At 31.3% G+C, this 13,561-nt stretch overlaps 3 protein-coding genes across 4 annotated transcripts; 1 reads left to right on the top strand and 2 right to left on the bottom strand.

Annotated features, from left to right (window-relative positions):
* The first annotated feature begins 151 nt into the window (after positions 1–151).
* Positions 152–1,469, top strand: LOC145746250 (ER membrane protein complex subunit 8/9 homolog). The gene is made up of 2 exons (XM_082564492.1): positions 152–270; positions 361–1,469. The coding sequence occupies exon 2, from the start codon at positions 510–512 to the stop codon at positions 1,107–1,109; it is 600 nt and encodes a 199-aa protein (XP_082420618.1). The 5' UTR covers positions 152–270; positions 361–509; the 3' UTR covers positions 1,110–1,469.
* Positions 1,344–6,488, bottom strand: LOC145746243 (uncharacterized). Its single transcript, XM_082564480.1, has 9 exons — positions 6,297–6,488; positions 5,867–6,064; positions 5,465–5,707; positions 4,932–5,101; positions 4,593–4,721; positions 4,305–4,456; positions 3,881–4,017; positions 2,772–3,721; positions 1,344–2,121 (listed from the first exon to the last, which is right to left on the bottom strand). The coding sequence occupies exons 1-9, from the start codon at positions 6,454–6,456 to the stop codon at positions 2,014–2,016; spliced, it is 2,247 nt and encodes a 748-aa protein (XP_082420606.1). The 5' UTR covers positions 6,457–6,488; the 3' UTR covers positions 1,344–2,013.
* A 1,462-nt stretch (positions 6,489–7,950) lies between these two features.
* Positions 7,951–12,248, bottom strand: LOC145743099 (matrilin-1-like). Of its 2 annotated transcripts, none has more exons than XM_082560990.1 (11): positions 12,158–12,248; positions 11,913–11,998; positions 11,554–11,649; positions 10,884–10,998; positions 9,909–10,019; positions 9,597–9,689; positions 9,320–9,505; positions 9,060–9,171; positions 8,699–8,892; positions 8,364–8,527; positions 7,951–8,145 (listed from the first exon to the last, which is right to left on the bottom strand). In XM_082560990.1, exons 1-11 carry the CDS (start codon positions 12,210–12,212, stop codon positions 7,972–7,974), a joined length of 1,386 nt encoding a protein of 461 aa, XP_082417116.1. In that variant the 5' UTR covers positions 12,213–12,248; the 3' UTR covers positions 7,951–7,971. The 2 variants fall into 2 exon arrangements, with proteins under 2 accessions (XP_082417116.1, XP_082417125.1); XM_082560999.1 differs by having other exon boundaries at positions 8,735–8,892.
* Positions 12,249–13,561: the final 1,313 nt, after the last annotated feature.

The raw sequence follows: 13,561 nt of genomic DNA, 5'->3' as shown, positions 1-13,561 counted from the left end.
ATAGCTTTCTATAAATAATGTGGAATCAAATATTTTTTTAAAAAAAAATTTAAAAAATATATAATTTCTGGAATAAAAAAAGAAAGTTTTTAAATTTTATTAATATTTTTTTAAATTTCCTTCTAGTGGTGTAAAAGTTTAAATCCCGAGTCTTGACTTAAAATTTCGAAAGTTGTTAAAATAGATTCAAAAACATTAATTAAGATTCTAAACGTTATTTTACGAGATTTCAAGTCTAAACGGAATACTTTTTAATATTTTTAAAGTTCGGTAAGTAAATACAATAACAAGAAAACATAAAATTTTGTGTTTAACTCTGTTTTTCATTTAAAATTCAGCTAATATTTTTAATTTTTTTAGAAAGATCGTCTTACAGTCTTAGTTGATCTAGCTGTAAAAAAAAACATCAAATTTAGGTCCCGAAAATTGATCTACATTCTACAGAATATTTAATATATATTTATTACTATACTTATACTTACCTAGATAAATTATTATAAGCTCTTAACATGTCTTGCAAAAAAATTGAAGTTTCAAGTCGGGCTTTTAGTAAAGTCCAGCTTCACTTAGCCAAATATCCACATTGTGCAGTAAATGGTTTGCTGTTAGGATGCAAACAACGATTCAAAGAAGACAAAACAATGACAATAGTTGATGCAATACCATTATTTCATCAATGCCTTTATCTTACTCCCATGCTAGAGATAGCCCTAACTCATGTTGATTCACATTGTGATTCTAATCAACTGTATGTAGCGGGGTATTACGAGGCTTCAGAATATTTGAAAGCCTCGGTTGAGCCTTTTAATTTTGCGTCAAAAATAGCCGATAAATTACAAGAAAATTTTGGAGATAGTCGATTGGTGATTTTAGATAATCTTAACGTCCCGTTAAGGGAATCCCTTCATTTTTATGAAAAGGGATCTTCTGATGGAAAATGGGTGGAACATAAAGGGACTATTGAGTTCGAGGAGGATAGTTCTGGGACGCTTCAGCATTTGTTAGACCGTAAAGTGTACAGGGACCTGATCGATTTTGACAATCACTTAGATGACATTTCTCTTCACTGGCTTAATCACCCTATTAACAAATTAATCGTAATGAAATGATACTCATTTTTATTCAACCTTATTAAAAAATAATTTAAAAAATGTTTATGGCAAAATGATATGCCTTTTCTTTAACATAATGCAATGTTTAACACATACATTGTATATACGTAGTTTTTAAGAAACTTTCAAATTTACTTTGTTGATAGATTTTTAATTTTAAAGGCCATAAATTTTGTTTAAAATAATTTAAAAATGAAACCAAATATCAGATAAGTAAGAAAATCATTTTGATAATATCAAGATTTTTTATTTGCTCAACAATAATTTTTCATTGCATGTTTTAATTTATTATTTAAATACAAAACAGAATACTATAATGACAATACTTTTGTGCTTAATTTTCTATAATTCCAATAAAATAAGACACTACATCAGTGAATACACTGCATATATGAAAAAATGATTTAAATAGTTGTGGTTAACCGTATATTGTGGTTAACCGTAGTCAAGTTTATTCAAAAATTTGTTTTATTTATGATATAAATAAAAAAATTGCAGTTTATACAACTAAAACTAACAGTACATAAAAACAGCTAAAATAAAATTATTTTTTTTTTTCAATACACAAAACTACACAACAATTTGTAACTAACACAGTGCGGGTATAATTTGACTATTTTTAAAATGCCATGTTACTATAAGTTGAGGATAAAAATACAATATTGACGCTTTAACAATTTGGTACAAAAAAAAATTACTAATTAAAAAAATGTTTAAACATATATACAATGAAAAATACTTTAAAGTCTTTTTTTGTCATTCACCTCTTTACCAATTATTATCTTGTAAGATGACTACTGCTAATAAACTTGAATCTGATAAAAATTCCTTTTTATAATTTTTTCTCATTCATCAACTTTCACAAAGACTCGATTTCGGGAGAAAACTTTGATTGCTTCGTCTACCTCCATGATCCTCCGTTCGAGATCGTTCTTCCTGTTTCGTACTCCCAGAGAGTCGGCTGAGCGTACTGGGAGGAGGCGGTGTTGTTCCAGTAATTCATTTTGGCCTAAAAACATTGGAGTATTTAGTTAATATTTGTGCAATTTCAGTGTTCTAACTACAGTTATGAAATAGAAAAGAAATAAAACTGTTAAAGGAATTTTTTTACTAGGTTACTAAAATTCTGTACACTCAGAGTGATATCTAATAATTGGAGACTGTACCTTAATTGGGTTATAGATTGATTATGAATTGTTGACTTAAAAATGAAAAGAAAATCACAAAAAAATATCTTTTTCAATATAAAATAAATTTTATATTTGGTAACACTAACATGCATTAACCAAAATTAATAATTTAGTGGGTTAGTTAATATTTAATTTTAGAATATTTAATAGCAATATTACATTCAGTATTTTACTATTGTGCATTTATTAAAGATAGACGATTGTTATTTTGATCCCGAAAATATCTTTGTTGTTTAATCTGGATATCTGCATGCAGATGTATTGTCATTATTTTACATTCTTTCTACATTTCATGCTCAAGCAAGGCTTTGGAGAAAACTAAAATGTACCAAAACGATTTGACAAATATTAATTACAAAAAATATTTGGATTTTTTTCTCAAAACCTCACTTAAAGATGAATGTAAAAAATATTAAAACAAATCGTTTCAGCACAGTTTTATTTTTTCCTTGACCCTCTTTGTTCAAACCTCAGTCTGGTTAGTTTCAAATGCATCGCGATAACTTGTCTTCATTTTATTTTGGCCCAGCTGTGGGGTTAGATTTGTCTCTCTGTCGAAATGTTGGGGTGCCAAACTTTGTTTTTCAACAGGGCTTTGAAATCTCACACTTTTGTTTGGAAACAATTCGCTTTCTTCATTTGTTTTTTCTTCATATGGACGATGCGGTTGAAAGTTGTATTTGTACGGTGATTTTTTTTCGTAATCATCTTCTCTAAAATTGGTGTCAGTATACCTATCTACTTTGTCAGGCTTTCTTAAACTTTGATTGTCCTCATATAGTTGTATGTATCTATCATTTGGTTGATTGTTGGCCTCAGAACTGTAAATATATTCATCATTATAATTGTTTTTTGGTTGCATACTCAGATTTTTAATGTTGGTCACATTGCCAGGAGCATAAACATATACTGGGCTACCGTCATTCGCATGAATGTTTATGATAGGGTAATCATTGCTTTCTGCTTGCATGTTTTCATGGTTATTATAATAGGACTCCAAAGGTTGATTTACCTTGTAATATTCTCTGTCACTTGATGATATTGGATCATTAACTTTTTCATAGTAAGAGTTATACTTGGTTGTAGTGATTTCTTCTGATACATGGAAATTCTGCCTTTGAGGTGGATGTGGGTAAATATAAGATGTTTGAATTGGTTCTTCTTTATCATAGAACTCTTCTTGTGGTACTTCAAGTTCTCTATCATAATAGTCATCATCGTTATAGTACATTTCGTTATATGGTCGATACGATTCCTTTAGTTTTTGAAGTTTGTTTGAGTTTATTTTTTCCCGATTAATTTGGTATGTAGAGATGTTTTTATTGTAGTAGTGTGAGCTTGGTGTTAAAGGTAAGCCGGCATGCTGTTCTAATGCAGTTTGCTTAAATATGACCTTATCAAGTCTGGTCAGGCTTAAACCTATAATTTGTTAGAATTAAAGCAAGTCCAAAATTGCAAAAAAAGGTACAAAAGCACATACAAATACACCATTCTTGTTGCCAAATCCATAAAACCACATAAAATCACCCTTTAAACATCAAAATGCTTGTTATTTTATGGAGTTTAATAGGCACTTACTTGTTTGCAAAGTATTTAAGGTTTCCCTTCTTTCCTGATCGGGAAGAACGGTGTGACCTTCAGGTACTGTTGGATCCGGCATATTTCTTATTCGCGTTCTCTCATCACGGTCCCACTGTTTTTGTCTTGATTGTAAACTAAATAAAAAAACGAAATTTTAAAGAAATTAGTCACATTGATCCCGTGCTAGTTTAGAAAATGTTTTTTTATTAGTATTTTTTTATCATATCACCTTCGGGTGATAGGTTTTATATTTTTTTGGGGGTAGAGTGTGCAGTTGTGACATGATTTTGGAGTTATCCGTAAACACTGGACTTAGGGACGAATAGTGTGGCAATGGTGCAACTTAAACCCGAAGCATTTTGGCTTGTAGTCCAATGCCCCTACTGTACTACACTATTGAACAATATAAAAACTTTCTTACTATGACGGTGTTTTTCCTCTAATGTTCATTTGATATTTCTTTAGACCTTCCTGGTATCTTGAATTTGCATCCTCCACTGCCATTTGTGATTTTGATCTTCCCAGCTCGTAAGATCTTGCTACTTTTGCATTTCGTGCAATAAAGTTCTTGGGCTAACAAAATCAAGCAGTTCAAATTAATTTGTGTATATTGTACGCAAACCTAAATTCAATGTCCATAATATAAAAGTTAAATTGGAATTATTCAAGCTTAAGTTTTGTTTTATATTTGTCTTTAAAACTAGTTCACCTGTCTAGGTGTCATTGATTTTTTTGGTTGAAACACGGTTTCATTTTTATTTTCTTCCGTCACTCGATTCGATCGAGCTGGTGCTGAGTGAGGCCTCTCTGGTTGATCTCTTGGGGCTTTTGGGGGATCCTGATTCAATCAAACATCATAATTTAGACTCGATAATAGTATTTAAAATTGTAAAAAAGACATGACCTACAAAGTCTTATTGACATACAATTTAAAATAAGTTTTGCCATTTATTTTTTTTTGATAAAACTTCAGATTACAAACACGTTAAAGGTATGGGTATTGCACCAAAAATCAAGTAATTTGTGCTACTTTGACAAAAAGTTTGACCTGCATATAATCTTTTACTCTTGATTGTACACTGTCGTATTGTGTTGACTTCCATAGAGCCTTAACAGGAGTGTTTCTTGTATTTTTTTCTCGTTCTCTTGCCTTTGATTCTCGTTGTATTTTTCTCATTCTTTTTACATTTTCAGCCGTGTGATTTGTTTCCGGCTTTTCTATATAAAGGATTTAATTATTTTAAAATAAGCAAAACATATCTAGTAGCTCCAATTATTGTTAATTACATTTTTTAAAGTTTTTATTAACTTAATGGCAAGCTTTATAAAATGACATAGATGATTTTTTTTATTTTTATACTGTATTAAATGGATCCCTTTAGAAGGCTGTGTACAATGTGTTTAATGCATGTCAAAAGTACAGAAATTGCCAAACTTAACTGTATAGTAAACAGGGGTACAGTTACAAACGCATCCATTTAAACAATGCACACAACCTTTCTTGAGGGACTTGATTGAATTTATTGAAAATTAAAAGTAATAACGAATAAAAAAACAAAAAATTTAAGTCAAAATATTTACTTTGTTTTGGTATTTCATTATATCTCCTCTCAGGAGTTACAAATAAATTTCCAACCACTCCCTTCGACCTATTTGCAATCTCCTCCGCCTCAGGCCGGACTCTAGGAGCAGGCCGAGGAGTCCTCCCAGAGTAATTTCCAGGTTGATACACAGGGTCAACCAAGATTGGACTCCTGACGCCGGCTTGGCGGAGTGGGCCATCTTTGGGGTTTATATTTTCGTCTCTTGAATTTGCATAGGCATCTAAACATTACACATTGTTTTTTTAAATGTAATATTGTAGACAAAATCCTATACCAATTAAAAGTATTTTACACAAATTAAACAACAATTAGCATATTTTAAGTAGTATAGAATACTGGCATTTTATTTAAACAATGCTTAAAAGAAAATTTTGTTTACATGGATCAGGTTTTCCATAGTTGGAGAACAACATTCCCATGCATCCCTTTGATTTTTCCGCAACTTCTTCCGCTTCGGGTCGAACCCTCGGCACTGGTCTTGCGCTCCTATTTGAATATTTTCCATCATTATAAATTGGATCGACCAATATTGGGGACTTCTTTTTGACTTGTCTTATTTCTGTGTTTGCTGTTTGATCTGCAATGAATAAAGTTAGATTATGATTTGAATTATATTTCCTACCTTTAGTTAAAATGTAAATATTGGACATAGAAAAAAGTAAAGCTGTTGTTTAAAGGTCCAGGGTAAGGTGCAATTATAAACCAGATATTTATTAACTGAAGCAACAAAGTTATTATAAAGCATAAGGTTAAAATTTTTGAATTATGTTCTGGTATTTTTCAACTATTTTTAAATCAAATATTCTTACTTGTTCGGCCAAAACTTGATATTTGTGGTTGATTGAGACAAGAATACATGCCCACCCCTCTGTGTTTATCGGCAATCCCAGTTGCTTCGGGTCTTACTCGAGGAACCGGTGATGATGAAAAGTTTCTCTGACCATCGTATTCTCCTGACCCATACAACATATTGTCTTAATATATTTTTAACCTGCTCTTGAAAAGCCTAAGTGAAATAATGTTGAGTAAGATTTTATGCAATGTTATTGTGTGCTAGGTAAAAGAGGGGAATATAAAAAGGGTTAGACTGTCGAGGCGGTTAAATTGTCAGATTGTCAGAATTCTAACTCCTTGCGGTACGTCAGACAGTCAGACTGTTATTCTATTCTTTAGTTACCATGTAATTGAGATTTTTGTTATTATTAAATTATATTTAATTTCAGTACATTTATTTCTACTGTCACTTTGCTTCGTAACACAATAAAACATTTAAAAAAAAACAAACAAAAACAGACAGGACATTGGGCGGGATGTACTAAAACCAGACACCCGACACTTTTCCAGACACCTTTAAAAACCATTTTATAACCATTATTTTTCAATAAAAACGACTGGGGCAAGTTAGTTTAAGCGTTCTCATGTTGTTAAGGCAGTTTTTATTAAAATTTATAACTGTTTAATTGGTTTTTGGAGGTGTCTGAGGATGAAGAAATTTTAACTATGGTCGTTATTGCCAATTTCAGACACCTTTAAAAACCATTTTATAACCATTATTTTTTAATAAAAACGACTGGGGCAAGTTAATTTAAGCATTCTTATGTTATTTTAGAAGTTATTGTTAAAATATATGTTTATTTAGTTGGTTTTTAGAGGTGTCTGATGAGGATGAAATTGCCGCAAATTCCGGCACCCCTAAATTTTAAAAAGTTTGCCCCAAATTTCAACACTTTAAAACAAAAAAAAATTGTTGAAGCAAGCTGAAACAATAGTCCTAAAGTCAGAAAAATCATTTTTATTAAAAAATAACAACGATAAAGTGAATTTTAGAGGTGTCTGAAAAGGTGTCTAACAAGTGTCGGGTGTCTGGTTTTAATACAACCCACATTGGACGTATACTAAACACTAAAAGACATACAAATCTAAGTTGCTTCTAAGCCAGTCTTTTGTTTATACCGGATCATTTTAAAGTACAAAAATACTGATTAACAAACGTCTATACTTTTATGCTTACTTATACCTACCGCTTAGCGCGATTTAATATTAAATAAACACGACATGATGCCATTAAAAAGTTAAAAAAACGCCAACGGAACAATTTTAACAAAGCTTCAAGTTTCCACGGTAACAAAACACAGAATGTTATTTACTACGGTAAACACTTTTTTAATTTTTGTTTTTTATTTAAAAAAAAAATCTAATTTGGTTTTAAACTAACTTGATAAATGTATAATTTTATACAATCTTTAGTTTACCATCGATTGTTATAATAGTATAGTTTTAATGCTTATCTATTCTGCCTAATCGGATTATATATTAAAAACACTTTTAAATTCCCATTATAATCGGTATATTTTTAACAACACATGTTACATATAAACATAATATTCAATAATCGACAGAAATACAAAACACACTATTCGGTTTTGGCAGTCAAGGTTAAGCGCTTAAAACAAATTTGTCTATAAGATTAAAATAGTTGTTGGTTTAAGTATCACAAGGTTCTCCACAAATCCGGGAGCTGAGAATTGCTGAGAATTCTTCATCGAGGTTACTAAAACCGTCTTCAGCAATAATGAGGTTTTGTTCATCTCCGGCTATTTGAAGCAACTGGGTACGGTTGAGTTGGCCGCTTGGTGGTACAATTCCAAGAGCGTAGGTCTGTAAAAAAGGGGAAAATAAGTATACCGGTCAGCCGAACTAATTTCCACACTATGCGCTCTTATACCGACATTTATGGATAACTTAAACACGCCATTAGCAGACTCTTTCTTAATAAAGAATAAGAGTATATTGTAATGCAATATTATGGTAAATCCTATTTAGTATTTTGCCCTTTGGGGCATCAAAAACTAAAAAAGTTAGCAAATTAGACTTACAATGACACCAGCAGCTCTTAATTCTTCAGATATAACATCGACTTCATCTTGAGATCGACCATCAGTGATCACCAAAACAACGTCATCGACATCAGGTCTGTTACCATTTTCTGGTCTCAGAACAACATTTAGGGCATGCTCGAGTGCTTGACCAGTATTTGTGTCTATAATAAAATTAAATCTCTATAAACTTAAGCAAAATTTACATGTTTTGCCTCAAATTATAATCAAGCATTTTTCAAGGTACAGCAATCAATGCAACCAGTTTGTACATTAGGCCTACAATCAGTCATTTTGAATAGCATTAAATGTTATATTTTCTACTTAGCATATACCAGATTGCCTAATAAATCCCCCTTTTATGTTTGTACCTTCTCCATTATATGGGATTTCATCAAATTTTTCAAGAAGTTTTCCCATGTCGCCTGGATTAGGGAATTCGTCCAACAGAATCTGGGTAGCGGTATCAATTTCTCCGTTATATCTGAACACAGCTAATCGGGCGAGATTGTCTCCAAGGTTGAAGCTCCTGTAATAATAAACAGAAATTGGAATAAACACAAATAGCCGCTTAATCAAATGCCATATATAAAAATAAACTCTTTAATCCTTTTTTTGCTATATTTTCTATGTAAGGTATTGCAAAATATCGTAAGCTTTGTAGAAGTTAGTCTAAGAAATTAAAGTTTAACTTACGACAAGATAGTCCTCACGAATCTTTTCATGGTGACCCAATTCCCTTGTCCGACAGAAGAGGAAGAATCAAGAATAAAAACGGCATCAAACTCGGCAAATGGGGGACATGGTCCTATAGAAATAACAAACATAATTGTTGAATTTGTTAAATTCAAAACATAGAATAAACTATTCAATGTTATACATGTTTATTTTGATGCTCGCTAAGATTTTACACTACCTAAATACTTAAAAAAATCATTTATAGCAAGTTTACTTACTTGTACAACAAGGTTCTGGCAGGGTCCAGGTTGTGTCGTTAAGACAAACATTTTCAGTAATTCCTGGGGGATAAAGAGAATAACCTTCATCGATACATTGGAATACACATTCTGAGGTGGCAAGGTTTCCGTTTGAGCAGGTGATTTGTCCGTGCTCAAGGGGACCTTGCATGTCGCATTCGTTGCCTGTAAAAAAACATTTTTTTGTTGTTAAAAATTAATTATAAACCTGGCAGAATAAATCCTGTTTTAATTTAGTTAGTTAGGTTAAACTTACGTCTGCAAGTTGGGACTGGGTTGCTGAAAGCTGCTGTGCTGTTATCCTCAGACAAAACGCAAGTACTTACCGGTGACCCGACAAGTTCATAACCTTTAAAAAAGTGAAAACTTCTGTTACAGAACATATAAAAGGCATTAAACGCAACTAAACAAGTGTAAAAGATCCGTTTGAAATGGTTATTTAATATTAATAACGACTTTAATAACAGCTTAGTGTGTATTCAAAGTCACTAGATATTTATTATCATTTACAGCAAATAACATCAAAAAACTGTAAGTCCAATGGACAAAAAATTGTACAAGTATTTACCTGCGTTACATCGGAAAGTGCAAACGCTCCCAGGCTCGTTGAAAACTCGGTCAAAATCACAATCTCGTCCTCCGTTCTCTGGGATACCTATTGGTTCGCAATCTGGAATATCTAAAACAAATAAAGTTTTAGTTAAAAGTTTTAATTAAAATTTAACCAAATTTAGATTTACTAAGGCTAGGTTAGCCAAGGACTGTATAAGTTCATTACCTAATCTATAAAGTAAATTGTTATTGAAGGTATAAGCCCTAGTTAAAAATTAATTAATAAGTTAATTTTGCACTGGATCGGTTATTATTAGTTCAAAATAGGTTAAACTTGCCCGTACCAACATTTTAAAATAAACTTAGGCAAACGATCCTAATATGGTCCATTAAAAACAAGTTTCGAAATTAAGTTTATTAATTACTTGCTTGCCTACACAGTACGTAAGTGTTAATTTCACACCTTACAAATCTTTGCGCGGGCGTATTTCCTTTAATGAAAAGTAAAACCTTAATTGCACTCAAATCTTATGTACCCGGCATGTTAAAGCCTAATTATGGGAGATGAAATGTGTTATAATTTACACATACGTGCTTAACCTAACGACTTAAATTGTAACGTCTAATCCAGACCAACAGGTCAACTGTTTGGACAAATGTTACAAATTTTTTTGGTTTAACGGCTGGGTAAAAAAAACACTTTAAGGATTAATTTACAATATTAAGGCTTTTCACATCGCGTACAATATTAAGGCTTTTTACATCGGCTTTTTTCAAGGGCAATGGCGTACAAATAAAAAAATGTACATCTAAAATCGGGGAATATTTTACTAATTTTTTAAACACCCGCTCACCCCTAAAAATGAAGGTTATTTTTAAACATGGTGCTTTACCATGGGGTCTAACATAGCTCTAGCGGCTTTGCAAACATTTAAAAACCCACAGGGCTTTGTATAAGGCGTAGGTTAGCGTGTAATAAATGTAAACTTACTGTCCAAGCAGAAGAGGGATTGTCGATTACATTCATCAAAGTTGCAGCAGCATCGGCAAACTGTGTGTGGCACTTTGGGGTTACATTGGGTTGGAAACCAGGCCGCTCTTGGGTTCTATAAAAATGTAGTTTTGAAAGTTTATCTTCTTAAAGTCTATTTAAAAATTTGGCTAAAAACATTAATTTTCGTAGTCATTGACCATGCGAAGTTTCGTCACTAGATTATTCATTAAATATTTTAGGTATTAATATGTGATTTATTTTACGTTTAATACTAATAATAAACTTAAAAATTACGATTAAAATACCTAATATGATATACGATTTATTAAAATACAACATAGGGTTTTATTGTATCTTAAAAATGATGCGTCTAAAAATCTTTAAAAATTAAAGGTATTTAAATTGTAATCTTTCAAATTTTGTTATTTGTTTACGTTCTGGTGATATCGGATAATCAAGAATCGGTTAAATTATAAACAAACATAACCGCTATAGAAGGTTATAGTATCATGTGGTTAAAATGTTTAAACCGCGAAATAGCAGCTATATTTCTTTTAAGAATACCAGCTGATTTTAAAACGAAAAAATGTTTGAAATATTATTAAAAAAATGGTAATTGGTGAAAACAATTTGAATTTTTATTTTTTAAAATAATTTTAAAAGTTACCTGAATAAAGTTGTTCTCGCAGGCAAGTGCTTGTTTACATCTCTTAGTAATTCGGATCCCAATGTTGTCAGTTCTTACTTCGTTGTGGCAAGCTTGCTGTAATATCGTTAAAGTTTATTTACAACTTTTCTTATTAAACTTCAGGATACAGGGAAATCAAGAAATCATGAATTAAAATAAATTGTTTGTTTTTTTTAGTATTTATTTTTTGTTACTCTTTTACTAACTTATATTTAATTGTAATAATTTAAACTGGCAATGCCCTATCTTACAATGAATTATTTTGCATCTATATATATATTTTTTTTTAAATTTTGGTTTGATTTAAAATTCAAATTATATTAAATTGAAGAAAATACCTCGTTTTCTTGGCATTGTCGAACTTCACCGTTAGCTAAACAGTCGTCGTTTGATCTTTGGTTCTCGCAAGTCCAACATCTTAGAGCTATTAAAAAAATAAAATAATAAAAAAATAATTAACATTTTTTTTGTCTAACAACAAAATCAAAATTTATCGTAATAATTTTTATTAAAACCAACCATATAAAAATAATTTTAAAAAACATAAATTTTTGCTACTCCAATTTAAAAAAAAAATTGTTACCTTCGCCTGATAAACCCAACGACACCAAAACTAGTAAAGCAAATGCGAACTTCATTCTTGAGTTTCCAACTTAGCTATTAAAGTAGAAAAGGTTCAAAAAACCTGATATGTCTAAATAGCCTAAATGACCAGTCTTATATACCGAATTTTCTTGCCACGTCTTCCAATCAAAAACATTTGGATCGACTTAACACTGCCCGCCACAAAACCACGTGTTAAAGACTTATGTAAACACCTAAAGTAGCACCAATTTGACTTATAAATATTTACTTAACTCTAAACATGCGAATATTGTTTTTAACCTGTGTTTTAAACACGTAGAATATAACAATGATAATTACACGAAAATGTCTTTTAAAAATTAGGTCATATTAATTTTTTTTTCTGTTATATTAAAATTGTAAATATTCGATTTATTTATATCAGTTTTTCTTCTTAATTGTCCTAAAATAAGTGGAAAATCATTCATATGTCCACGACACACACTTTAATAATGAATGAATAGTCTAGTCGTTATTTTGGGTGGCCAGACATTTGAACCCCATTTATCTAAACCCCTTACACTTGAACCCCTTAAACTTAAACCCTTCATATTTGAACCCCGTGCACTTCAACCCCTCACACTTGAACCGCTTACATATGAACCCCTTACATTTGAACCCCTTACATTTGAACCCCTTACATTTGAACCCCTTACACTTGAACCCCTTACACTTGAACCCTTTACATTTGAATCCCTTAGATTTGAACCCCTTACACTTAAACCCCTCACACTTAAACCCCTTGCACTTGGACCCTTCACATTTGAACCCCGAGCACTTAAATTTTTACTATTTTCAAATCAAATAATCTTACTTGTTCGGCCAAAACTTGATATTTGTGGTTGAATTAAGCAAGAATACATTCCCACCCCTCTGTGCTTATCAGCGATCCCAGTTGCTTTGGGTCTTACTCGAGAAACCGGTGATGATGAAAAGTTTCTCTGGCCGAATGCCAGACACTTCGGCCCCCGGACACTTCGGCCAAAATTTTTTTTTCAAAACAGCGGGGATTTTGCATTTTAATTACCGCGAGAAATTTTATTTTCGCGTAGTTTTATACAGTTTTTGAGACAGTATTTGAAACAAAATAAGCAGTAAATTAATATTTTTTTTTAATAATAATGTGCAAAAACATGTAATCTTTCTTTTGGCGTGTCAAATTTTTTAATTTTACAAACTAAAACCTATAAAAAACTAAAATTAAAAGCGCGCGCTTTTAGGTGACACAAAACGATGCATTATTATATCTCGTATTTTGCCAAATAGTGCCGCCTTTTCAAACAATATTTGAAGAAAATAGATCATTAATTAATCATTTTTTACACTGAGAAATGTGCATAAATATGTTATTAGTTATTGCCCG

Source organism: Corella eumyota, chromosome 1 (genome assembly GCF_963082875.1).
Source record: "Corella eumyota chromosome 1, kaCorEumy4.1, whole genome shotgun sequence".
In the NCBI taxonomy this organism is placed as follows: Eukaryota; Metazoa; Chordata; class Ascidiacea; order Phlebobranchia; family Corellidae; genus Corella; species Corella eumyota.
This window is presented reverse-complemented; position numbering and strand designations above follow the sequence as displayed.

Excerpts from the sequence above, each read along its gene's own strand:
- LOC145743099 (XM_082560990.1), bottom strand. The coding sequence starts at position 12,212 with ATGAAGTTCGCATTTGCTTTACTAGTTTTGGTGTCGTTGGGTTTATCA. Across the intron at positions 10,999-11,553 it reads GCGAGAACAACTTTATTCAG|AACCCAAGAGCGGCCTGGTT; the intron begins GTAACTTTTAAA and ends ACATTTTTATAG. Across the intron at positions 9,506-9,596 it reads CCCAGTCCCAACTTGCAGAC|GCAACGAATGCGACATGCAA; the intron begins GTAAGTTTAACC and ends GTTTTTTTACAG.
- LOC145746250 (XM_082564492.1), top strand. The coding sequence starts at position 510 with ATGTCTTGCAAAAAAATTGAAGTTTCAAGTCGGGCTTTTAGTAAAGTC.
- LOC145746243 (XM_082564480.1), bottom strand. The coding sequence starts at position 6,456 with ATGTTGTATGGGTCAGGAGAATACGATGGTCAGAGAAACTTTTCATCA. Across the intron at positions 5,708-5,866 it reads CTATGGAAAACCTGATCCAT|ATGCCTATGCAAATTCAAGA; the intron begins GTAAACAAAATT and ends TGTAATGTTTAG. Across the intron at positions 4,722-4,931 it reads GAGTAAAAGATTATATGCAG|GATCCCCCAAAAGCCCCAAG; the intron begins GTCAAACTTTTT and ends TGATTGAATCAG.